At 42.2% G+C, this 27606-nt stretch overlaps 1 protein-coding gene across 2 annotated transcripts; it reads left to right on the plus strand.

Moving 5' to 3' along the window:
• LOC114153035 (alpha-1,3-mannosyl-glycoprotein 4-beta-N-acetylglucosaminyltransferase B) lies at positions 1–27330 on the plus strand. Of its 2 annotated transcripts, none has more exons than XM_028031274.1 (15): positions 1–230; positions 2522–2680; positions 3858–3989; positions 4401–4534; positions 6000–6046; positions 7933–8046; positions 10201–10276; positions 11727–11841; positions 11936–12066; positions 14588–14695; positions 19217–19410; positions 21161–21239; positions 22468–22543; positions 24182–24294; positions 26373–27330. In XM_028031274.1, exons 1-15 carry the CDS (start codon positions 140–142, stop codon positions 26388–26390), a joined length of 1587 nt encoding a protein of 528 aa, XP_027887075.1. In that variant the 5' UTR covers positions 1–139; the 3' UTR covers positions 26391–27330. The 2 variants fall into 2 exon arrangements, with proteins under 2 accessions (XP_027887075.1, XP_027887074.1); XM_028031273.1 differs by having other exon boundaries at positions 3–230; positions 2519–2680.
• The last annotated feature ends 276 nt before the right edge of the window (positions 27331–27606 follow it).

Below are 27606 nucleotides of genomic sequence, written 5' to 3' on the forward strand. Positions count from 1 at the left end.
GCCGTGAAGAGCCAATAACAAGCCTCTAACACTAACCTGTAGCATTCACCTTTAGCTGTCCACCTGACCTGTTATCCATGGGAAGTGAAGGGGGCAGACGTACAGTGACTGAGAGGAAGGACAGCTAGTGCGAAATGAAATGAGGTTTTACCCCCTACGAGTTGGATGTTTGTTGGTGGTCGTGTGTTTTCTGTCACTTTCTTGGATAAAATCATTTCCGGATGATGGAGGTAGGTCCAATTATTTTTCCAAAACAAAGATAATAGTCATAAAAAAGAAAAAAGAGAAAAAAGACAGTAGCTTAATTTTTACGTTGCCCTGTAGTGCGGGTTTGTATGACGGCAAATTACATCAAATCAAACGGATTATTGGGATCTTCATGCTAAAATAGTTAGATTTTGTTCAACCGTGTCGGACTTTAAGTATTTTCTCTGCACCCGGCAGCGGGGTGTAGTGATCAACACAACTCTTTTCTCATACAGCCACGACCCACGAGAGCGATTAGCCCTAATTATTAGGCATAATTATACTTTTAATGAGTGACGTAAAACTTTTCAGTCCTTCATAACCGTTGCATGTTGTGCTTGGCTGCTCAGTTACTGTTTCCCCTCTCTACCTGATCGGTTTCTGTTTCATCTTCCCAATTTCAGCCAATGAGCAGCTGCAGCAGGGAAGACCCCAGAGACATCATTCTCCTAACAAAGCTGATCAAATGTCAGGAAAGATGTCACTCCAAAAACATGTCTAACTCAGCTAAATAATACTGTAAATGATACATTGAGGTTTAAAGAATTAACAGATCATGAAACGGCCAATAGTAGCTACTGAAGCCAGAGGCGCTGCCAGGAATCTTGGGCCCCATGACCAAAAAAAAATCTAATTACAGGGACAAGTTAAATATATGAATATGTTGGTCATTTCTTTCCTTAATTCATTAAATGCTAGTAAAAAAGAGGCAAACAGTAGTCTGTAGCTAAGCTAACTATGCTGAATGGTTAATAATCTCACAGTCTACCCACCTCTCTTGGAGAAAAACTGGGTTACAAATGGACACTTTTACCTTTTTCTCTCTCTGTCCCTCTATTTTTTGAAAACCTAACTTTATTATTTTTCTTAGCAGCATAGTAACCGCCACAGTCGCACCGTCAAGCGCTCCAAGCAGGAACGAACCATTTCATGCAGATCCAGTCTGGGTTTTTGGTCTGGGAATGGGAGGGGCAACATTGAATTTTTAACTACTAAAAACCATTTTAGAAAACACAATGTAATTAATTTTGTAATTGACAGGGCCCCATTTTTAAAATTTCTATTAACAATAATAATAATGATAATGATCAAATAAAATTGCGGAGGGCCCCCTGCTGGTCAGGGGCCCTTGGAATTGTCATAACTTCCCCCCCATACAGCGCCCCTGACTGAAACTCTCCAGTTTTCTCTATTTTCTGTCAGTGGACTGATGAACATGAATATTAGGAAATGTTAAACTGGCATTTAGGGGACTAATGGGTCAAACTGGTGACAGGAAGCTTTTAAGTCGGTCACTACTGTAAATCTTCTCTGTCTGTGACTGTACCATCTGAACTCTTTGTTAACTTGTGAATGCATTTCCTGGCTTATTCCGGGCCACAATTTGCCTTGTTCCCATAACAACATACTTTCACAGATATGTGGTTTTTCAATGTGTTGTTAAACCTGTTTTTAATTAAAACAGGTAGTTTACCTAATCTAAACTGAATCCCTTTGCCTGCTAATCCCACATACTTCCGTATTTTGTGCCACACTCTAGTTTTTGATTATTTTCCTCATATAATAACCACCAAGAGTAATTGAGTCTTATTGTGTCTTTAGATAAGTCACATTTTGAAGACTGATATAAAAAAGTAGAAATTAAGAAATCACTCAGTTTAAATGTAAATGAAGACAATTGCTAACTGAGATAGTCACTAACCCTGGGTTTATTTTATCCTGCATTTATCTCTAAAAATATTAAACAACCAATCACAAGACAGGGGTTTAATGATTGACCAGCAGTGACCCAAAAGAACAACAGAACTGAGACAAAAGAAGAACTTATGGAAATTGTAAAACTAACTTTTCAGAAAAAACCCACACTTACAGTCAAGCATGGTGGTGGTCATGGCCACAATTCCTCTACAGCAATAAAATGTCCGTTTTTGCGAATGTTTGGGAGTTTTTGCTGCCATGGGTGACTCAACAGGAGGCAATTAGTTTTCCACATAGGGTAGCTTTGTCTCTTAACTGAGGGAATCCTTTACATTTTGCATTTTTTTAAATTCACACTGGTTATCTCTGTCTGATAATAAAATGAGTTTGAGCACCTTATCGTTGTAGCTTCACTTAGACTCAAAAGCTAAAGCAGGAAAAGAGAATACAACTGGCCCAAAACACAAGTATATTATTCTTAGTGAACGTCCAGGTTGGTTTGTCTGAGTGAAGATGAGAACTTCTGCCATATAGTAAGCAGAATCACTAGAGTACAATCCTATCCCCACCACAGCAGAACTGCAGGTGCTGTACAAGAGACTGTTGGTGGCAGAAGAGCTGGGAGGAAAGGTCAGCAAGGACCTCAGCATCATCCTGGAGCAGCTGGGGAACATAACACGCGCTGCTAACGTCAGCCACCTCTGGAGCAACATGTCCAGCAGCAGCAACACCATGGGTGGGTAGCAGAGCACTCAGCCGGACCAGCCCATCTTATTCTACTTCTACTTGTAGAAGAGCAAATGCACCCAACAGGTTCTGCTACAGCGCAGCCAAGGTTTCTCAGTCAGTGTGAACACACACAATGAAAAGAATGTAGAAGCAGAACGAGTTAGCTCACTTTTGCAGAAGCTGGTGACAAAAGATGACATGAACGATTTAACCCAAGAGGCTCTTTGTATCAAGTCACAGGCTACTTCCTGGTATATGCTGGGTTTGCTTGTGATTACTTCCCTGCAGTGAACTGGTGTGTATTGTTTGGGTAAAATACACTCGGTTGTTCCTTAGCTAACAGCACAAAGTCAAACTGCAGTGCCTGTATTAACTGATTAAAGATTGCTAGGATGCAGGTTGGGCTGCACAATATTAGGAAATATGTTTTCCTAATGTAACTGTTAGGAACATTAGGAAACATTATTCCAGCAGTTGTCTAATAGGCAACTGTTGCAATAACAGCAGTTGCCTATTTTCTTCAGTCTCTCTCATTTGTGCTTCCATAATTCTAGCAATGCTTCCATCAACATTTTTTTTCATCCACATTTTAAAGTATTGCTTTAGAAATTTTGATGGAAATGGAAAGATTTTTAATTATCTTTCACAGTTTGGCAAAAAGAAAAGAAAAAAGCTTTGGTGATTTTTGGGCTTGATTGAAAAAGAGTGCATATGCTAACAGGGAGATGGAAACATGTTTACCGGATAAACTCTGACGTAGAAAACTCTCCCATCCACTGGCCGGCTGGTGCCTTACCAGAGGCACAAAACTTTGAAAAATATCTAAGTCAACACCTCAAGTTTGGAAGGAACGAATGTCTTCATTTTCCTCCAGTTCGCAACCTCTACTGCATGTTTAGTCAACAGCATGTTTAGTCAACAGCGTTGCCTGGTTGATTGTCTCCGAACAAAAAGATGGAACACGCCTTCTTTCTCTATTTTTGCAACACTTTAAAAGTTCACTCAAACTTTGCATGACAACTAGATGGAAACGTAGCGAGTGACTTTTAGCAATTAGGGCTAAAATGACTAAATATACAGTATATATCCTAGCAATCTGTTTAAATATAATATATACAGTAGATATATAATGATTTTCAAATACTGTGTTTTTTGTTTTTGGTCTTTCTGTGTGGCAACAACAGTAAAGCATCTGATGGATGACCTGAGCAGACAGCCGCTGCCTCAGGCCAGCATTCACTTCTACATGCCTCACCTCAGGGAGCATCCCAACAGCCTGGTGCCTCATGTGGTGCTGGGGAAGGGACGCAGCGGAGGTACGGAGCACACACACACACACACACACACACACACGTGCACCCCCATGCACACACAATACCACATAATCCATATAAAGTCAAATGTATCAGGACTTTTTTATGATCCAAACTTCCTATTTGTTTCGAACCGATTTCTAGTTCTTAGGATGTTACCAACTAGAACTATACAGAGTTGGGTAGTAGCTAGTAACATTTACTTGAGTAACATTTTTCAAAAAATTTACTTTTAGGAAGTTTGCTTCTACTGCAGTAATTTTATTCTAAAGTATTTTTAGTCTTACTTGAGTATTATGTTTGGCTGCTCTGTCTGTCTCTGGAATGACGTTTCTGAACATTCCATGAGAACAGGTCCTGTGACGTGTGCTTGGCAGTGATCGGGTTTGACTGGGTGTCCATCTCCTCCCACAGTGAGCATGGTGCTGGGCATTCCCACGGTGAAGCGTGAGAAGCAGAGCTACCTGGTCAACACCCTCAGCTCCCTGCTGTCTGGCCTCACCTCCTCAGAAACGCAGGATCTCCTCATCATCGTCTTTGTCGCTGAGGTTGCATGCAGCTTTTTATTCAAACGAATGCTAAACCAATTGTTTTCTTGTTTTTCCTACCACTATGGCTCCAGTACATTGTTTTAAAGTCGGGCTGCAGCAAACGATTATCTGACAATTAGTAGGATAAAACACTTGGCACACTCTGCAGATTTTTTATTTATTCAGTAGTAGAAATCCACTAAAAGATGCAAATAAACAAATCCTTCAGCTCCTTTTTTAAATAGAAGAATAAAAATGTTATTACCTAAAATACAATAACAGAGTTCTGGGTGGAACAAATTTACAGACACTTTTTTTATCTTTAATGCAAAATTTATAATATTTTGTACAATTGCTGCTCTGACTGTGTTGTTCTTTCAACAAATGTCCATTTTTGAGTCTGTATGCTCCAGTTAACGATTACTCGATTACTAAATTAGTTGACAATTATGTGAATAATCAATTAATCATGACTAATCCAATTAACTGCTTCAACCCCACTTAAAATATCCAGAATAGACACAGATGGTGTGAGATTAATAATTCTAATGATCCAACTGATTTTAGGAGCAATTTTTCCCAACCACTGCTAAAATAATCCAACATATTGATTATTAAAATTGTAGTAATCTTAGCTAATGAATTTAAATTTAAAAAAATGCAAATAATATTATGTAGCACAGAACAGGGTCGCCCTCAGATAAATTATTTATATAAGTACTTTCTATAAATATTTAAAATAAATATTTAAAAAGAAATAATTCCACCTTATGACTCTGTGTTTTTCACAACTGAAAATGTTCCCTAGCAGCTGAATTTGTTTCCATGACAGTCGAGTGTAGAGGCCTTCTTTCAGCCAGCTGACCAGCAGTGGAGCAGCAGATCAGTGTAGGAACCTCATCACTGGCATCACATGAAGGGACAGACACAGACCTTGGTACCGGTCCATTCATGGTTCTGCTCACGTTTGTGTTTATATTCAGACCTTTGAACTTTCCCAGCCTGCTTCCCATAAAACATGTTTTATCACCAAGAAACATCTGGAGCAAAGTTCATCTTCAGGTTTTATTATTTTTGCTCTTCATGCTGTGTGAGGACAGAGTGGTTCTGGGACATAACATGTCCCTCCCTCCCTCTCCGACGGCTGCTGCATGATAACACAAACGTTTCTGATTCAGAATCTTCCAGCCTGCAGGTCCAGAAGCCGTCGGTGTGTAGTGGAGCTGGCAGGGAGGCATACACACACTCCTCCTGCTGGTTCTACAGGTTTCAACATGTAAAACCAGTTTTGATGTGCGAACCATTGTTCACTGGGGAATGTTTTGCTGTGGAGTGTTTAATATATTTAAATAGGAACAGAGTCGTTGTGTGTGGTCAGACCGAGGCGAGGCAGCCACGTCACACCACAGCAGTTCCTCGCTTTATTCATGCCTTTCATACCTGAACTTCACTAACCTGTTTTTTTTTTTCTTTGTTAATTAAGACGGAACTACAGTATGTGGAGGGCATCGCACGCAGCCTGTCTGAGAAGTGAGTGGCTTCTAGTTGCTTCCAGTGAGAGAAACTCGTTGCTAAAACGAGAACCTCTTTTATTTTTCATGGACAATTATCTTACAGGCTGTAAAATGACACTGATCAACAGTCAAAAAGATTGTCTGGGGTTTTTCGACTGTTTTAAGGTCATTTTGATGAGCTGAGTCCAAAAATCACATCGGTTTTGCTCAACCAGGTCAACTTTCTGAACTATGGAGCAACATGAGCATCAAAATGCACGACTTGTTCTCACATCTGGATCGGTTTCCTGACAATCTGGATCAATGAGTGATGAGCAGGAGGAGAGACTCCATCAGGACAGAAAAGAGCCACAATGAAGACGTAATGTTCAATTCATTTCTCATCCATTTTTTGGATGAGAAATATTAACGGAAATAAACTGATAATGCCACAAAAATGTCATCAATTTAGTCAGAAGACTGAATTTCTCTAAATCAAATTAGAATGAAAACCATTGAGAAAAATGGATGTCATTTTTGGATTCAGTGGTGCAAAAATTGTCCTTATTCAGTTGACAAAACATAAACAACTTTTAAAACATATTTTCTGTAACCCAGTGTAATCAGCCATCTTAAAATGTATTGTCCTGATTTTATATGAAGGCACCGCATATGAAAAAAAAATTTCTCCAGATTTACAAAGACCCAACAGCTTTCCTCCTTAAGACTGACACAATAGATAAGTCTGCTGGATAATCATTTGGCCCAGAAGTTATTGTGATGAACAATAATATTGTTGTTTTGAAACCATTTTCAAGTAATATAAAGGTAATGACATAGCAGTGCAAGAACACATTCTCAAAGATCTATAAACTTTAAATTCTTATGGATATTTTAGACTGGAACTGGAGGACTTTTTTAAATATACAAAACAACAAATAAAATGAATAATGAAGTCTCTGTAGACAAAACTGTCCTTCAAGCAGAGGGCTAGTAGAGAGCAAAGCACCAGACTAAAGACGTTTGTCATCCAGTTTTTGGTAGAAAGGGAGAAAAGAGAAAAACAATAAATCTTGCAAATGGAAATTATTGAGTTTGTTTTCATTTATCATGTGATTAATTGATTTATTGCTTGTTGCTAATCCTCCTCTGAGCTGCAGGCAGCCCACAGAGGACTGATGGTCCCACTCATAAAAACAAAACGCTGCACAAACTCTTTCTGAACAAGGGATACCTGAAACACACTAGAGCATAGTTTTATTCTTTATTGATACAGGAATCTTAGTAATTGTTTTATTGTTTTAATAGTTCAGGTTTATGAAGCTGTTGCTTTATTTTTGTATTAGTTGGGTGGTTTTAATGTGCCTATGTCACATGGATGAGTTCTGTCACCTCCATCTCAAAGGTGATGGCCGGCAAAGTCATCCCTTCAGAATCATTGCTTTGAAGTCCAATACGGAAAGTTTTATTTCTGTACAACATGCCAAGTATGATTCTTAAATTATACATAAATTTGCTGAGTGATGGTTACATAAGTCGATACTTTTATGGAAATATGAGCTGCTGCCTGAGGGCCTGTTCAACACTAAACAAAAGGAAGCTGAAGAAAGTGGAAAAGTACCCAGAATAATAATCACTGGCCTGCACATTATTTCCACTGCATCCGTCTGTGACCTGGAGCTGCAGGCCTTCTGCAAGTCCAACATGGATATGGAATCATTACTCACTGTCTTAATATATAGTGGGAAAACATCACTGATGCTGATGGAAATGACAGGGGCTGAATACATATGCTCACCACACTGTTCATTTATTTTGTTTCCGCAAATTAAAAATAAAACGCATCAAACATATTCCTTTTGACTTCAAAGTAATGCACTGCTTTAAGAAAATCTGACTCCTGTTGTGTTTTGTCCTCTGCAGTTTTCCAAAGGAGGTGCAGTCTGGTTTACTGGAGGTGGTCTCCCCATCGCAGCATTACTACCCCGACTTCAACACCCTCAAAGAGACGTTTGGAGACTCCAAGGACAGAGTGAAGTATGCATCAAAAATCTACGTGCATAAACATACGTACTCCCTCCCTGCTACAAAAACACAAACATAACGAATGTGAGTGTATTCTGACATGAAATACAACAGATCAAACATCAAACAGGACATTTAGCTAAGTCATGGTGAACTCTGTCTGCGTCTGAAGGCCCGGCTGTTGGTTCTGAACAGTTACTGAGTCTGTCTGGATGTCAGCACGATTTAAGAAAACCCCAAACAAAAACAAAAAAAAACAACAACTGAATAACAAATTTAAGAGAATGATTGATATTGATATTCCAGCAAAATGCTTGAATTCTATGTTAATTATGGCTGCAAGCATTGATTGTTTTAGTCATTCACAATTTGGACGATTAATTGATTAATCAATTGCAGAACACGCCACAAATTGGCACATTCTGCAGATGTTCATTTAACCATTTATGCCTTTTTATTGTAAATATTAAGCACAAAATATGCAAATAAACAAAGTAATTCAAATCCTTTTTTAAATAAAAAAATATATATTTTATTGCCTGTAATGCAATAACAGCATTCCTTTAGTGTAATAATCAATTAATCACGATTAATCATTCAGCCCTAATGCTAATCCTACCATTTCCAGTATCTTGATAGTGTCAGTAAAGTATTTGCATCCTGTCTGCATGAACGGGTTAGGGTTAAATATGAATGTTTTATGTTTAGTCAGTTTTTACCAACAGTATTTAAAACTCAACGGTTGTACTTAATACTTACAATAAAGAAATAGAAACAAGTTTGTTCCTCTGGTGCAGCTGAATCTGTGAAATGTTCCACCTTCCTGAACACTGGCAGGTTATTTCTCTTAAAAGAAGACATTTTTACTGACAAATTACTTGTAATTTAGTTGTCTTATTTCAAATATACAGATTCAAGTCTTACCAAAAATACTTGGTAAGATGTAATGTTTCTGCAGGGTTATGGTTGAGTGAACTGGATTTTTATTAGACACACAGACAGCTTTCATACTGTAACAGTAATGTTGGCTGCCAAACAATACAGAGAAAATATCCACTCTCAATCATTTTCACTTTTTAATTTCCAAAGATTTTTGTCTTTTAAGTCGACATTAAATGCCATGTTAAAACCTGAGTCACGTTTATATGGCATGTTGTTAACTTTTCACCCGTTCCTGCGTGGCTCTGCTGTTAGAGATAAGATAAGATAAATCTTTATTGTTATTATCACAAGGACAACGAAATTCAAAGGGTGCCATCAGTCGGTGCACATGCCCAAAAACAAAAAATAACTGTCCCACAATTCACACACAACGCAAGAATCAACAAACTGGCAAAAAAAAAAAGTAAGAACAGCCACATTCTCTCATCCATCATTCATGATGATTAATGGTTGTTTTTGATTGCATTTAGTTTTGTTATTGCTATCGGGTAGAAACTGTCTCTGAGACGGTTGGTTCTTGTTCTGGTTGCTCTGTATCTTCTGCGTGAAGGCAGCAGTGTGAACAGAGAATGTCCGGGGTGAGAAGTGTCCTTTGTGATGTGTTGTGCTTTTCTTAGACAGCGGTCGCTGTGCAGGTCCTCCAGTGAGGGGAGAGGGCAGCCAATGATTTTTTGGGCTGTATTCACAACCCTTTGGAGAGCTTTCCTTTGAGCCGTAGTGCTGCTGTTATACCAGACGCAGATACAGTAGGTCAGTATGCTCTCTATGGAGCACTTGTACAAGGACACCAGCAGCTTCTCCTTGATGTTGTTCCTCCTGAGAACCCTCAGGAAGTTCAGTCTTTGCTGGGCCTTTTTTATCAGCTCGGAGGTGTTCATGTTCCATGTCAGGCCCTGTTCAATGTGGACCCCCAGGAAACGGAAATCAGCTACCCTCTCCACACATTTTCCCCCAATGGTTAGTGGTGTAATGTCCGTTTGATCTGATCAGAAGGACAATTTCCTTTTCTGCTGTTTATTTTGTCACTTCATTCAGCTGAGCACGGTTAGACTGATGAGGAGGTTTGCTGTCTGCTTACATCACTTCCTGCTCTGCTGCATACCTGTGTCTTGCCACAGCTAGCCTGATCATAAACTTTACTGTTTGATAAGAATGTTAGAATGATGTGTCATTATCTCACAGATAGAAACAAAACACGGTCATTTGTTTTGTTTTGTTTTGCAGATGGCGAACTAAGCAGAATTTGGACTACAGCTTCCTCATGCTGTACGCTCAGGACAAAGGAACTTACTATGTTCAGGTGATTTTAGACTTCTACCATGAAGCAACTTCAGATTTCATGTCTGGGACATTTTGAACATCATGACTGGAGTTATGTCGCCTGTGAGTGGTGTGGGAAAAGCTGTGGACTCACCAGCTGCGTTTCTATTACAAATGTGCACAAAGGTTTGTTGGAAAAAAAACAATTTTGCAATTGCGGCGTTTCCATTAAATAGGAAATACATTTTAAATTACAGATGAATATGTTTGTTCATGTGATAAGTCATTAAAAAATGAAGCCTTCATCTTTTTTGCCAGTAGTAACACCTGGTTGTTGATCATGTGACTTGTGTTATGCGAAAAAAGGGTTTCCATTGCAGTTTTGCAAAACACACTAATTTCAAAAAACCACATCTATAAAAAAAAAATTATAGAAAAACATGAGATTATTTTTTTTTCAAATATCAACCAAGGAACAGACAGTTTGAACGTAGCAGACCATATGCAATAGGTCTAAGAGTCAAACATCCATATACACTTCTTTGTTTTCTAAATGCCACACTTTACAGTTTGTTCAAAAATTTGTACAAAAAATGTAGATTTGCCTCATACAGTCATATTCAATAAATTTGAATGAGTTCAGATGAGGGAAGCCTGATTGTCAAATTTAAAGTATCTCTTGAATAAAACAACCTTTAACTAGATATTGAACATACTTTTAAAAATGTTTTTTTTATTGTCTGACTTAATAGTCTGACTCTAAATTTCATGTTTCTTTTAACTCATCATTAACAGAAATAAAGGCTTCCATCTGTGTGTAATCTATATAATTTCACTTTGTGTTAAAGTTTCTGAAATAATTTCGCTTTTTTATAATATCCTAATTTGTTAAATGGGCCTATAGATTTAATGTTGTAAGCCAACAATGTTTCTTCCTAACAGTCCACACGTTTCAGTTAAAGTATGCCACACAAAGCAGAGCTTTGAGACCTTTGACAAAAGCATGAAAAAAAACAGGAAAAAATTTAGATAGTTTCTGGCTTATGCTGATCAATATTTGAAATTGGGGTGTGTGTTGATGTCACAACCTGGCTCTGGGGTTATGACAAAAGAAATGACACAAAATAACACTTTGCAAATATTTAGTATGGGAATTAAAATGGTCAAAGCAAACCAGAAGGCAAACAAATGTGGCCCTGAATGACTAACATTTAGCAGCTCAAACAATTAATTACCTGACAGGCCCGTCACACTGACCTCTGACCCCAGAGCTATGAAAAACTCTATTGTGATGTAGTTGAAGAGGTGATGGTCAACATTTTCTTAAAGCTACGGGACTTTTAGAATTCCAAAAGTGGCGTGATGTTTCCCTCAGCGTTTCTTCGACTCATCAGTTAATACTACACAGTCTTCTATTCCAGCACTAACTACATTTCTCTGCAGAATGTTCTGGAAGTGAGTCTCTAACTATCTGTGTGTTTGTTTTCTAGTTGGAAGACGACGTTTTTGCAAAGAGCGGTTACTATAGCGACCTGAAGGCATTCGCCACGCTGGCGTCTTCTAACGAATGGCTCTACCTGGAATTCTCCCAGCTTGGGTTCATAGGTGTGTTTGTTTTTCCACACAGCATCGCAGAGGGAAACCAACTCAGAGGCTTGGTTCTAGCATCGTCTGTGTTTTTTTTTTGTTTTTTTTCCAGGTAAGATGTTTAAGACCAGAGACCTCCCGATGATAGCCGAGTTCTTCCTCATGTTCCACAAAGACAAGCCCATTGACTGGTTGCTGGATCACATTCTGTGGGTGAAGGTTTGCAACCCGGAGAAGGATAACGTAAGTCTGCTGGCCCCAACCAGACCCCAAGAGCTTTGATACTTTAGTCATACTCTGTTTATTTTCACTTTGTTAAAACATTAATGTCCCGTCAGTCTGCTGAGAATGATCTCATTCACTACATTATTATTAGAGAGGCACCAATCTAATATTAATATATATATCGGTCCTGATGTTCAAAGATATTCCACATCAGTGACAATGTGTCTGATCCACAAGGGCATATCTAGAGTCTAATTCTATGCTTTGTGCTCTGAGTGATGTCATGCTCTATTATTTATTTTACATTATATCTATAATTCCTAATTTCACTTTCTGAACCATTTGGTTTGTTGTAGTTTATTTTTGCATGTTTGACCAAAGTAGTCAGCCTATTGTTTTGTCAATTTCCTTATTATTTACATCAATATTAGCTGTTTATACTCCTACCTGCACTGACTGAACAAGTAAAGGTTGTTCCTACATGTTTGACCATGCTTGTGACGCTGTTGGTGTGTTTTACCCTGCTGTACTGGTGCAGAGTGCACATTTCTGGCCAATCGCCTGCTTATAAAAAGCCTGACCTGCCAATTACCAATTTTAATTTTTCTTTTTTTTGGTCTGAGAAATTGCTTAAATATAGCAACAAAGTCACTAAGTTGGCAATAGTGGACGAACTACTGTTAATGGAGGATGAGACCTGGTGGGCGGGTCTGTCAGAAGGAAACAGTGGCTGATTTTCAGACCTTTGTGGAGGTAGAGAAGATTGATGAATAAGATCAATATCTCCCGATCGTTCTCCCCAAAGAAAGAATTCAGGGACGGTTTATGGGTACAGCCCTGATACGGAGAAGACTTCCAGCTTTCTAAACCTGTTGTGAGGACATAGCAGCAGTGGAGGACCTGCAGGCATGCTCTGACTGGGATGTGCTTAGGACTGCAGCCTGGAGAAATACACAGAGGCTGGTTGATAGGGACTGCTGTGTACCGTCACACACCAGGGTGAGTCCCAACAATGACAAACCCTGGTTTTCATCCAAACTCAGATGTCTAGAAAAGGGAAAAAGAAGAAGCATGTGTGAGCAGGGACAAAGACCAGATCATAGTCACCACATGTAACAGTCCTTGTAGGAGACAAAGGCTCCCTGATGTAAATCTTCCTGCAAGATTTGGTGCTTAGAAATAACACTGGGCCCAAAATATCTCATCTTTGATGTAAACCAAAACAAGAGAACAGGATGTTACACCATATTCTCCGCCGGGCCTAAAACACTTCTGTCTGCAAGTCTAGTGGTTAAAACAATTCTAGAGAAATCCTTGTCCTTGTTCTCAGGATGGCTGAATCACAAAACTTCCTCTTAAAGCCAGAAAATGTATCATCTTCAGGAAAACTTTGGAGCCACATGGCAACGTCTCTCTTCTTGGCTCCTGTGGCCACTCGGGTATAAACCCTGAGTCTTTTATTTAGCCCAGCTGGTCTGTGTTCCACCCTGAAGCAATGTGTTCTCAGTCTTTAGCAGCATTTTTAAAACCTCACTGAATCCTGCTATATTCCGGTCTGCTACAAGACCTCCACCATCAACCCTGTCCCCAGAACCTGAGGACCACAGGACTTCAAACCTGTTACTCTAACCTCTGTTCTTATGAAGTCTTGTGAGTGCCTGGTTATCTCCCACCTGAAAGCCATCACAGCCCTCCTTCACCCTTTACCAACAGATCCAGCAGGTCCAATGCACTCCGTTTCATCCCTTGGCATCTGGTCTTCCCAGATGCCAAGATGTGGATCCTGGTGTCCAGGATCCAGTTTGTGGATCCAGTTTGTGGATCCTGGACACCAGGATCCAGTTTGTGGATTTTAGCTGTGCTCCGCCGGTATAATTCTTGTGCCAGTGGTGTTTGTTTGGATCCCCCCTGCCCACATTTAACATAAAATATGACTTCCCACCACATTTCTAACGCTTTGTTGAAGAATCCATTCCGATTATTGATAGAATATTCATACCATAAAACTCCACTCCGGGTTTTCTTGATTGACAGCTCACCCCACCACATGCTCCAAGTATAAACAGGTGAATAGCTAGTGCAGGCTGCTAAGACCTAGATAATGATTAAACCTTCTGGTTTAGCTGTGCTAGTGGTTCAGTTCAAGTAAGTGCATTATAAATGATTGAACTGCAGTCATCTCTAATGACTGCACCACTAGGTGTCTTTGCTGGAAAGAAGTCGAACGGAGGTGGAAGTTGATACTTTTCCAAATAAGACCAGTCAATATTTATTTAGACTGGTCTCAGTGAGGCGCAAAAGAGAGAGAGAGAGAGAGAGAGAGAGAGTAGCTGCATGTGGTTGGCTAGCCGTTTGTTAGCACGTCTGAGTCTCAGACTACCAGTCCTGGATCTCTCCAGATGTGTTCATTCAGCCTTTTGGAGGCTTTTCATTTCATCTTCAGATTCTGCATGCAGCATATCAGCATGATGACGACTATGATGGGTGTTCCAACACGTGGTCTCTGCTCTCACTAATCATCAGTGGGTTTCATTTGCAGAAACACTGTGATCTTCAGAAAGCAATGATGAGGAGGAGATATAAGCCCTCGCTCTTCCAGCATGTTGGTCTTCATTCCTCTTTGCCTGGAAAACTACAACATCTGAAGGTGAGTGCACCTCTGACCTCTGACCTCTGTCACGATGAGCGCCGTCTGTGTGGAGCTAACGTCAGAGTGCCACAGTTGGTAAAAGCAGCAGACAGCTGCATTGATTACATTTAAATTGTTAGAAAAATTTGCCTGGAAGCTGATAACGTTAAACATTCATGTGTTATTAGTTCCATATGTAACTGATTAGTTGTGGTCAGTCACATGCCCTTGTAAGGGCATGTCCATAGGAGGGTCCAGAATGTGAAGACGGTTGGTCAATTCTCTGTGTGAAGAAGCCCAACCTCCTTTTTCTATACAATAAAGAGAAATGCAAAGAAAGATCTAGCAGAATTGATTTCAGACAGTGTTTGACAGCGATTCGTCGCGTCTGTTCTCAATTCTCCTATTCTGCAGAAAAGAAAATAAAATAAACCTAATCTCTGTCTCTGGCTGATTCTTTGCAGGTTATGACAAAATAAACCTATCATAAATGACTCCATGGAGAGAAAGAATCACAAAAATGTAAAACACCTCCAATAATACTTACTTTTCTCTCTTTATCAGAAAACCATTTTCTGAATGAAAAATGAAAATCCTGACAGAGAGCTGAATTCTCAAAGAGAGCAAATGTTTGAGTGGATAAAGTTTTGCTCATATTCAGTAATTTAGAGGATGACTGCCAGAAAAAACACAGACTGTTTATACAAGGACAGCAGTGACTCAGCTCATTGTCTCTTTTATCTTTTTGATGATTTTTTTCCCTCCCACTCCTCCATGGGCTGCCACCTTATCGTGGTGGAGGGGTTTGAGTGCCCCAATGATCCTAGGAGCTATGCTGTCTGGGGCTTCATGCCCCTGGTAGGGTCAACAAGGCAGACAGGTCCTAGGTGAGGGACCAGACAAAGTGCAGCCCGAAGACCCCAATGATGAAGGAAAACCTTGGACTTGGTGTTCCCTCGCCCGGACGCGGGTCACCGGGGCCCCACTCTGGAGCCAGGCCTGGAGGGGGGGCACGATGGCGAGGGTCTGGTGGCCGGGCTTTTACCCATGGAGCCCGGCCGGGCTCAGCCCGAAGAGGAAACATGGGCCCCCCCTCCCATGGGCCCACCACCCGTGGGAGGGGCCAAAGGGGTCGGGTGCACTGTGTGATGGGTGGCGGCCGAGGGAGGGGACCCTGGCGGTCCGATCCTCGGTTGCAGAAACTGGCTCTTGGGACGTGGAATGTCACCTCTCTGGTGGGGAAGGAGCCGGAGCTAGTGCGTGAGGTCGAGAGGTTCCGGCTAGAAATAGTCGGTCTCACCTCGACGCATGGCTCTGGTTCTGGAACCAGTCTCCTTGAGAGGGGCTGGACATACTTCCACTCTGGAGTTGCCCAGGGAGAGAGACGTCGGGCAGGAGTGGGCATACTTGTTGCTCCCCATCTCGGCGCCTGTACGTTGGGGTTTACCCCGGTGAACGAGAGGGTAGCATCCCTCCGCCTACGGGTGGGGGGACGGGTTCTGACTGTCGTTTGTGCTTACGGGCCGAACGACAGTTCAGATTACCCACCCTTTTTGGAGTCCTTAGAGGGGGTACTGGAGAGTGCTCCTCCTGGGGACTCCCTTGTTCTGCTGGGGGACTTCAACGCTCACGTGGGCAACGACAGTGAGACCTGGAGGGGCGTGGTTGGGAGGAACGGCCCGCCCGACCTGAACTCGAGCGGTGTTCTGTTGCTGGACTTCTGTGCTCGCCATGGATTGTCCATAACGAACACCATGTTCAAGCATAAGGGTGTCCATATGTGCACTTGGCACCAGGACACCCTAGGCCGCAGTTCGATGATCGACTTTGTCATCGTTTCATCGGATCTGCGGCCGTATGTCTTGGACACTCGGGTGAAGAGAGGTGCGGAGATGTCCACTGACCACTACCTGGTGGTGAGTTGGCTCCGGTGGTGGGGGCGAAAGCCGGTCAGACCTGGCAGGCCCAAACGTGTTGTGAGGGTCTGCTGGGAACGTCTGGCGGAATCCCCTGTGAGACGGAGCTTTAACTCCCATCTCCGGCAAAACTTCGAACACGTCCCGGGGGAGGTGGGGGACATGGAGTCTGAGTGGACCGTGTTCCGTGCCTCCATTGTCGAGGCGGCCAATCGGAGCTGTGGCCGCAAGGTTGTCGGTGCCTGTCGCGGCGGCAACCCTCGAACCCGTTGGTGGACACCTTCGGTGAGGGATGCCGTCAGGCTGAAGAAGGAGTCCTATCGGGCCTTTTTGGCCTGTGGGACTCCGGAAGCAGCTGATGGGTACCGGCGGGCGAAGCGGCATGCGGCTCGGGCGGTTGCTGAGGCAAAAACTCGGGCGTGGGAGGAGTTTGGAGAGGCCATGGAGAAAGACTTCCGCACGGCTTCGAGGCGATTCTGGTCCACCATCCGGCGTCTCAGGGGGGGGAAGCGGTGCAGCACCAACACTGTTTATAGTGGGGATGGTGTGCTGCTGACCTCTACTCGGGACGTTGTGGGCCGGTGGGCAGAGTACTTCGAAGACCTCCTCAATCCCACCAACATGCCTTCCACTGAGGAAGCGGAGCCTGGGGACTCTGGGTTGGGCTCTCCAATCTCTGGGGGCGAGGTCGCCGAGGTGGTTAAAAAGCTCCTCGGTGGCAGGGCCCCGGGGGTGGATGAGATCCGCCCGGAGTTCCTTAAGGCTCTGGATGTTGTAGGGTTGTGTTGGTTGACGCGACTCTGCAATATCGCATGGACATCGGGGGCAGTTCCCCTGGATTGGCAGACTGGGGTGGTGGTCCCCCAATTCAAAAAGGGGGACCGGAGGGTGTGCTCCAATTATAGAGGGGTCACACTCTTAAGCCTCCCTGGCAAGGTCTATTCAGGGGTCCTGGAGAGGAGGGTCCGTCGGATAGTCGAACCTCGGATTCAGGAAGAGCAGTGTGGTTTTCGTCCTGGTCGTGGAACACTGGACCAGCTCTACACCCTCAGCAGGGTCCTGGAGGGTGCATGGGAGTTCGCCCAACCAGTCTACATGTGTTTTGTGGACTTGGAGAAGGCGTTCGACCGTGTCCCTCGGGGAGCCCTGTGGGGGGTTCTCCGGGAGTATGGGGTACCGGGCCCTTTGATACGGGCTGTCAGGTCCCTGTATGACCGGTGTCAGAGTCTGGTCCGCATTGCCGGCAGTAAGTCGGGCTCGTTTCCGGTGAGAGTTGGACTCCGCCAGGGCTGCCCTTTGTCACCGATTCTGTTCATCACTTTCATGGACAGAATTTCTAGGCGCAGCCAAGGTGTTGAGGGGATCCGATTTGGTGGCCTTAGGATCTCATCTCTGCTTTTCGCAGACGATGTGGTCCTTTTGGCTTCATCAGATCGTGATCTGCAGCTCTCGCTGGATCGGTTCGCAGCCGAGTGTGAAGCGGCCGGGATGGGGATCAGTGCCTCCAAATCCGAGGCCATGGTCTTGAGCCGGAAAAGGGTAGAGTGCCTTCTCCGGGTCAGGGGGGGTGTCCTGCCCCATGTGGAGGAGTTTAAGTATCTCGGGATCTTGTTCACAAATGGGGGAAGAAGGGAGCGGGAGATCGACAGGCGGATTGGCGCAGCGTCTGCTGTCAAGCGGGCGCTGTACCGGTCCGTCGTGGTGAAGAGAGAGCTGAGCCAAAAAGCGAAGCTCTCGATTTACCGGTCGATCTACGTTCCCACCCTCATCTATGGTCATGAGCTTTGGGTCATGACCGAAAGAACGAGATCGCGGATACAAGCGGCCGAAATGGGTTTTCTCCGTAGGGTGGCTGGGCTCTCCCTTAGAGATAGGGTGAGAAGCTCAGTCATCCGGGAGGGACTCAGAGTAGAGCCGCTGCTCCTTCACATCGAGAGGAGCCAGTTGAGGTGGCTTGGGCATCTGGTCAGGATGCCTCCTGGACGCCTCCCTGGTGAGGTGTTCCGGGCACGTCCCACCGAGAGGAGGCCCCGGGGAAGACCCAGGACACGCTGGAGGGACTATGTCTCTCGGCTGGCCTGGGAACGCCTCGGGATTCCCCCGGAGGAGCTAGAAGAAGTGGCTGGGGAGAGGGAAGTCTGGGCCTCCCTTCTGAAGCTGCTACCCCCGCGACCCGACCTCGGATAAGCGGAAGAAGATGGATGGATGGATGGATGGATGGATGGATGGATGGATGATTTTTTTGTTGTAGTTTATGTTTACCAGGGCTTGGTGGGAGAATGGTCTGTAGGCAGGACTTGGGGAGGGAGGGGCTGCTGCATGATGCAACCCCTGTTGTAACTTTTATCATCCTACAGTCTGTGGAAGGTGATGCTGAGCTTAGGAAAAATCTGTGGTACCCGTCTGTTTTTGTTTCACACAATTTCAAAAATAACAAAATACTAATAATAATTTTAAAAAATAGCTGCAAATTTTCTGCAAAATATTTTATAGAGCAGAACTCCAGGTGTTTGAAAAGGCAGCAGGAAGTATTTCCCTCGTTACAGTTCACACTGTGGAAATGCTGCCCTCGTCGTCTGACACCACGTTCATCTTATTCCCTCCTGTCTCTCCTCCGCTGCAGGATAAGGACTTTGGGAAGCAGAGTTTGTTTCAGGCTCACAGTAACCCAGCTGCTGCGGTGAACAGCAGCATGAAACACTACCAGCAGCACAGCCTGGAGCGGCTTTACAAAGGAAGGGACTTCATGTGGGCTTTGACGCCGGTCCAGGGCGACTACATCCTCTTCAGCTTCCCTCGGCCCATCCGCATAGCTGGGTCAGTCGTGTTTTAGCCTTTTGATCAGCCCGATGGGGAGGTGATTAATAGCCAGTTCATACACTACAGCTTTGGAAGTGTGAGCAGATAATACTTACTGCACTTTGAGCCAGTTTTGGAAGCAGAATTTAAAGCTTCTGAACTTTAAATTCTGCTTGAATTTAAAGCAGACTTAAAATTTAAAAAGCAAAAAATAAATAAATAACACATTACAAATAAAAGATATAATCTGTGGAAAAAAATGATTTATGGTTTTATAAAGATTCTGATATAAAATTTTAGTGTTCATGCACAAGGACAAGAAGTTTAAAGGCAAACTCTACACAGCAAGTAGAAAATATTGATCCTGTTAAATTGAACCCAATTTACCTGCTGTGAACATACAGTCAGTTTAGTGAGTTCTCAGTAAACTGTGTGTTTACTGAACAGTTGATTTAAGATTCAACTAAAACAGTTTAATCATAAATCAACTGTTTTAGGTTTTTATTTACTTCTTGTACTTTATGTGTATCATAACTGAGCATATGGAGGTAGGGATAAGGATAAGGACTTTTTATCTCCAACAAACTGACCTGGGCCATTGAAAAAAACATTTGCCACTTAAGAGTCCCAGTCTGATACATCAAACATATTAATTAATACCATCAGTGTTATTTGTACGGTTTAAACGTAAAATGACACATTGCATTTCTTTGGTATTCAGAGAGTCTGCACATCCTTAAAAAGTCTTCATGTATCTAAAAGTAATGCCTTGAAATGTCTTAAATTCGTTTTTAAAAAAATCTGTATGTTGGCCTTGGATACATTAATATCATCTATTAAATTTTGTCGTGACAGGACTATTTAATCTCGTAGTTTTTTTTTCTGTCAGGCAAAACTTTGAATGAGTTGCAGATGCCGCCAATGATTTCTGTTTCTTGAGGCAGTTGAGGCTACCGCTAGCCAACCTCTAACATACCCTTGCTAGTTAGCTAGCGTTTTTTTGGTACCTATCAAGGGTGTAAATAGTTTTTGCCAATGACTCACTAGGTGCATTCTGTGGAGAAAAAAATTAAAGTTTGGCACTATGGAGGTTAACAATGCAGAGGGTCATATGCAGTGGAAGGGTCACAAAGCTGCTGCCAAAGGCCACAAACAAGAATAAAACTACTTGCATGTTTCTGATTCATCCTTGAATCGGATGCATGGAGAAATCCGTCAATAGATGACAAAGTTGCTTCTCCTGGACCACTAGGGGTTAATTTCTGCTTCAAAAAACAATCTGATGAAACGCTGGAAGAGACTATTGTTGTGTTCAGGTTGCGCTAAAATGAGTTAGCTTATTAGCATACCTATTCAAGCCTACAATGACATCTGAATGCTAAACATGTAGCACAAACGCTAATGTCATCGTCTACAGTCCACATTTCTAAAGACGTTCCATGAATGATCAAGAGTTCCTGAAACTCTGGAATGGATAGAATAAATTTGCACCAATCTGATGGTGGAATAATCTAGATAACAGAATAAAAACAATGAATATCTTTGTTGGTGAGTTGAGATGTCACATTACTCAATAATTTAGCAGCAAACAGGGTACTTGAATGAAAATGTTGCTCATTTTGTCGAGATAGTTTGTGATAAAATGTGATTAATTGCAGTTTATTAATTACAGACCCTTCAATAAACTCAATTAAGCATTATGGTAATATCTAGTCCACCACTATTACTGAGTTATTAGTCAATAAAAATGTGTGTTTTTTTCCTGTAGGTATGTGTTTCGTAGTGGAAACAGCCAGGCAGTGGGGGATAAATTTCACAACACAACAGTGGAAGTCCTCTCCAGCTATGTGAGTAACCCGTGTGCGTGCGTGGGCGTGGGCGTGTGTGCTCCATGTGAATGCGTGTTCTCTGGTTGCTCTACCTGCTGACGGCGCCCAGAGTCTTGGTTTTCATTGCAGGTGTTGATGCCTTAGGAAAAAGTGGCAATGTAACAGGAAACACCCACCAGAACAAGCTATCTGTTATCACTGCACCACCCACTGCACTGTGTGTGTGTGTTCAGCCACACTTGAGGCACGCTAAAAGGGAAAAGTGTTTACGTGACAGCTGACCTTTGAGTAAAGTTAGACAGACACTGGATCCCTGAGTGGAAGATAAGAGGGAAACCACAATACAGGAGATAAGTCTAGTTCCCAGGCTTCAGGTTGCACTGCGACCAAAGGGAACTGCTGCACGGCAGGAACATCTGGCAAGGAAAACTATGGTCTTTAAATTTATTACATCAGAATATTAAAATAATTCTAGAAATTGGGTATTTTTAAAAAAGAGACTAAACTTAAGTCAAAAGTAATTTGGCCAAATCAGCAACAACAAAAAAGGAAAATAAAGCGGTTTAGTGAAGCTTCTTTTGATTGAAGTTGCTGAAAACATTGGAAATTCTGAGAATCTTCCTCAGAACAAAAAAAATACCTGGAGGTGATGATAGAGAAGATGGAGGCGTTATCAGCCTGACGGAGGCTGATAAAATGTTCAGGCTCATTTTAAGAGATCCAGTTTAACAAATCCTAATGTTCAATCATATATAAGTTGTTCTATTAAGCACTTAGTCAACCCAGGCCTCAGGTAAAACGACTTTAGTTGGATGAACGATGTGATCTTTCAACATCGAACAAAAACAAAATGTCCTTAACCATTTATCAGGACATGCTTTCTTGGGTTTGATCTGTAAACTAAACTGTCCAGGAGTACTATTAGTTACCATGGTGATTACAGGTGCACCGATTGCAGTTTTCTGGCTGATCGCCGATCTTTACAAACCCTGACCTGCCTGATTATAACATTGATCAACACCAATGTTTTGGCTGAACAGAAATTTTCTATGCTAGCAACAGTGGGGTGACTGTTGTTAAGGGCACATGTGTAGATCTGATCTGATGGGTGGGATTGTCAATCAGACCCTTCTCAGTGAATATTAAAATGGTATAGTGTATAACTTCGCAGTAGTAGATTAGATCATGGTTACTAGGCATCTCTCTGTTCTCCAGCCTCTGACTCCTCTGTGTTTGCGTCTCGTAGACAACGGCTACAGAGAAGCTCCTGGATGGCTCACCGTCTAAATACAAGCGGTCTGACAGCAACTTCGTTGTTATTGGTGAGTAAATGAGATGTTGAATCCATCACATGGTGGCCTTAATGTGTCAGGTGGATCTTACTCTGCACTACTGCAAGCAAACGTATGGAAGAAAGACAGAATTAGTGTTAATAAGCTGATTTGTCTCCAGGTGTTAGGAGCAGACAGCATCCAACCTGCAGACTAAACTGAAAGGAGCCGTTGTCTCTGAGCACGGCATTTACTGAACACACACTTCCTCCAGTCATGTTCTGTGGTGTGCAGCAGATCATAAACAGCCTGGCTTTATGGAATAGGTGCCATCACGTTTGCATGCCCCTTTATAAAACACAGACCTGAACCTCATCCACAGGATAAGTCAGACCTGATAAATGATTACTCAGCAGCGTTAGGCCACCTGCCATGGAGGTTCTTCTGTGGACAGAAGGAAGTCTGTGGGAATGCATGTTGTGAAGAGCAGCTTGTAAACAGTGATACTGGATGGAGTCTGACCTTTCCGATGCCAGGCCTGCTCCACGGATACTGTTTCCTGTTCCAGAAGAATAAGCTGACAGGAAGTGGAAGTTTGAGGATAAAATATTTTACACCAAATATGTTCCAGACCAGCGTTGTTTTAGAGGTGCTGTTGATCAGGAGTAATTTATCATCTCCAAAAAGAAAGAAAGGCTCAGTATCGGCATGGAAACGGTGTCTGTGTAACTGGCTGTGGGCTATACAAAGAGCAGTGATATTAATATTGTGTAAAAACGAAAAGCTAAACCCTGCTAGAGTCTAGGGCTGACACGACTAGTTATGATTAATTGATTAAGTAATTGTCAACTAATTTAGTAATTTATTAATTAACTGGAGTAAACGGATTCAAAAATCCTGTAAAAAAATCTCCTATTAACTTTTTGCTGTCTAATTAATAATTGGTTAATGCAAAAATTAACCAAATGAAGCCTAGGCGCAAATTCAAACTGGAAGACTCTTTTATCCCCACCGGGACCCGTTAATTGAAGCGACCTGCCCACAATCGTCGACCTATCAACGCTGGACCAAGCCACGTCACGTCCAATCATCGACCAAGTCCCAGCTGATAAGGACCTTCATTCATGGTGTCCTTCGCTCTCCAGCCGAGCTCAACCCACCACCACCCCTTCTCCTCCATTCGCCCGGTCCTGAGGCCCGCACCCTTCTTCAACCTCCACCACCAGTGCCGGGCCCTGGGGGATGACATTCCTAACAGCATCGGGGATGCTCATCTGAAGCCTATCGCTAACGCTGCGATAACCGTTATCCCCAGCCGGGGCCCGAGCGCCAAAGACTTTAAATCCTGTTTGTCAATAAACTCTTCTAATTGTCTTCTTATCTCCATCTGAGTCTCTCCAGATTGAATTAATCTACAAATGATCAAGCGTGTACTAAAGGCTACTATTGTATTTCTACTCAATAAAATATTTTTCTTATTTAAAATAGGAACTGAATTATTTGTTTATTTGCATATTTAAATATATTTATAATTTATATATTTTTAATTCAATTAAAAATCTGCACAATGTGCCGGTTTCTTATCTGACTAGTTGTCAGAATGATGGCTAACTAGTCAATCCTGAGCTGCAGCCCGGTTAGCTGTGGTCCTGACACACTGTGGTTGGTAACCAGCTGTGTTTGTTGCAGGTGAATTTTACAACGGAGTGGCTGAAGGAGAAATTGCTGAAGTTCTGCAGCCCATCTCAGCTCTGCGCCTGGTGGTTCACTCTGACTCAGACGTCTGGGCTCTGCTGAGCGAGGTCAGAACCCGGTTCCCATAGGAACGCCGAGTCACTGTTCATCAACAAACCTGGGTTGTGGAATATATATATATAAAGAAAAAGAGGATGTGCAAAGATTTTCCCTTCATATACGCCTTTGGTCTTTGTTGGCATAGAGATGTTTTGGCCCACATTGACAGGATGACATCACAGACTGGTGACTGAGGCGTAGAGATACAAACCTTTCAATGTCTAGTGATTCAATTCTGATCTTTAGGGTCACGATTCGATTCAGAATTAACTCACAAACCAATGTTTCTATTCAAACAGTCTGGAGTTTGTGTTTAAATTATGCGAGTGACAAGAGCAAAAGACAAGTTTAATTTAATTCACCACTATGGCGTTACAAGTATACAAGCCGCCAATACTGTAATTAATGTACAAAAAAAAAACACACAATAAAAGAAGACCTAATGTTAGAGAGGTTTGTTCAGTTTGTTCAGCCATGGCATCAACATCAACACTGAGTGATCAGATTTCAGCATCCTGTTCAGACCGGCTGGGTGTGTGATGATAACAATAATACTGGTGGCATTGAATTTAACACAAAATCATCTTTCCTGTTAGAATCAGCTTCCTTTAAAAGTTTCTGTTGCTGAATCAGCTCTGTGACTTTAGTTCTGCTTTCTTCTGTTTTTGGACTTTGTTCATCAGTTTCAGGTTGAGTTGTTGAATGTTTAGATTAATGTTCCCTCTGTTCTATGATGCTATGTAACTAGAAGTATTTCTTTTAACTCTTGGACAGTTGATATGTTGCGTAACCAGGGCAACAATGTATGGTTTTTAGAAAACAGGAGGAGCTAACTAGCATCTTATAAACTCAAACTGAGTGACAAATCACAGAGAAGCTGACCAAGCTTCAGGATTCAGAGCAGGAAGTTGATAATGAGCAGGGATCTTATCCCCTACTCCAACATCTCCAACCAGATGGTTTAAAGTGGAGCAGCAAAGGCAAATGAGGTGGTTTAGCAGATCTGATAACGACTGATGATGTCATCCAGGCCATGTTTCTACTGTCTGCCTGGAGACTGAGCTGTCATGACAGCTCATGAGGCTGTCGTACAGCTGCAGCCTTCAGTCAGAGGCCTTTCAGGTTCCGACTGCTACTGGAGATCCTTCTTACCTAACGTTTTGAAGTTTCTTGAATGGTATGAGTTACAACAACGTTTATTTTTGATCCTTAACTGAAAGTGATTGAGGAAGCCCTATAAGCTTTGGTATAGATCTACACATAAACGATCTACCCAGATAGATCTGCATTCACCAGATTACACAACCAAAACACAAATGTGTTGGTTGTGTAATAACAACCGACACATTGTGCTGTCAGTATTTTGAGGGAGTCCACAGAGAAGGTGCCCATAGTTTTACTGGAACTTCAACTGATGTTTTGTTATGATACAATCCCCCTCTCCTACTTTCCTACATTCTTCTACTCCTGAGTTAATCTAGCTAATTATTCTCTACGTCTCACCAGACACCGGACACACTGAAAGTCTGGTCACTTAATAACCAAACGCAGAATGAAGATGAACATTTTTCAGCTGCTGTTGGTTTTTGTTGTCTTGCGTTTGCTGTGCAGGGTATCATTTGTTGGGATGAAAGATAATGCATAGATGGGCAAGTAGAAACACATCCAACATGTCTGAGCTCAGAAACATGTAGGAAGCGTGTCTGATGAAGACGGCTCTCAACTTCTCTTCTGCCTGCCATGTTTTCAGCTCAGACGTGTTTGGTCTGCAGGTTCTAGATACTGCACAAATAAGGAAATGTTACCTTCTGGCAAATGCCTGGCTGCTACTTAGACAGTAGTTGCGGGTAAAGCAGCAGAAACCGGTTCAACTTGTTCTCATAAATATCTAAATTTGCTCTGGTCCAGATTATTTGATCATTTTCAGATAAATATCACATTATATTGTCTTCTTCTCTGAATGTCTGCTGGTGGCTGGAGGTTTCTACCCAGATCCGTTGCAAAGCTGTGAAAAATGTGAAACAAACATTAGTGATGCTGAAACCAAACTGAAACATCACTCATTCTGGTTTCCTCTGCCCGTCAGATCCACATCAAGGTATGAAGACAAGGCGCGCCCTCTGCTGGACAAAGACTCTAACTACAGGGACATTTTGAAGCAGCTCTGAAGCCTGACGAGCAGATCGCCTGTTGGTGATCTGAGAGGAGCTTCAGACGGAAATCTGACTCATGTTGAGTAACCATGTGGAGGAAGAAGTACTCCCCCCACTGACGGGTTTACACCAACATAACCTGTCACACATGTTTTTGCACTATGACAGATTTTTATTCTATGAAATAAACATGTATGAAATATCAAACTGCCTCACCAGGGTTCCCTTTCATGTCTTTAGGCTTTTTCTAGACTTACTTTTGTTTACCATGTTAAAAATGACCTTTAGTGAACAAAAGGCCTGTGTTCATATAGACTAACTCCCCACAGATCAGATTTCCAGTCTGTTAGTGACCCAGAAAATGTGCCAAACAATGGGAATCAACCTGAAGTCATGCATTTAAAGTAAGGGTGCTCAAAGTAGGGACCGGGGGCAATTAGAAACCCCTGGATGCTTTTTTTGTTTGTTTTTTTGCAGCCACGAGACCATGATTCAAGATTAAATCATTTAAAATCTACTTACAAACAAGTTAGACACAAGCAGAAAATAGAAGTTTAAATCATTGTAGATCCAAATCTTAACGAGGTTTTCACTTTATTAAAAATAGATCAAGTTTGCAAAACAAAAAGTCTTTTCTGAGCCATAAGAACAGTATTTGGGTCACTCTGCTTTTATAAATACTTACTGTATGTAGCCACTTTTAATAAATGAATTAAAAGCAGATTTGAGTTATCTAAAGTCAGTTGATAAATCTGAATCTGTTTACTATGAAAGAGAAAGCAAAAAACATGGTTTTTAAAAGATATTTGTGTTGTACTTAACATTTTTTGTTGTAAGCTTTTGTCAGTAATACTTTGCTGTAATTAAAGAAAAATAGTCAATCTGCATCAACCACCTTTCTGACAGATTTTTATTTTAAAAAAGTGAAAAGCATGCTTAATTGTCTAATCTGTGTCAGTCTGAGACAGGAAATCCAAAATAAATGCTTTAAGTTTCATGAGTGGAAGCTGAGATGATGTGCAGCTCTGTCAAACCATCAGCACCAGCAGCCTGATGTTTTAGTAAATCCACAAAAACAGCCTGACAAATGTTCATCAGAAACAACCATCACAACTTTATTCAGTCAATAATATCAGAAATAATAAAAACAATCCACAAGCACAACAG

The sequence above is a fragment of the Xiphophorus couchianus genome, chromosome 11 (genome assembly GCF_001444195.1).
Source record: "Xiphophorus couchianus chromosome 11, X_couchianus-1.0, whole genome shotgun sequence".
Lineage (NCBI taxonomy): Eukaryota > Metazoa > Chordata > Actinopteri > Cyprinodontiformes > Poeciliidae > Xiphophorus > Xiphophorus couchianus.

Excerpts from the sequence above, each read along its gene's own strand:
- LOC114153035 (XM_028031273.1), top strand. The coding sequence starts at position 140 with ATGAGGTTTTACCCCCTACGAGTTGGATGTTTGTTGGTGGTCGTGTGT. Across the intron at positions 21,240-22,467 it reads TGGAAGTCCTCTCCAGCTAT|ACAACGGCTACAGAGAAGCT; the intron begins GTGAGTAACCCG and ends TGCGTCTCGTAG. Across the intron at positions 22,544-24,181 it reads CAGCAACTTCGTTGTTATTG|GTGAATTTTACAACGGAGTG; the intron begins GTGAGTAAATGA and ends TGTTTGTTGCAG.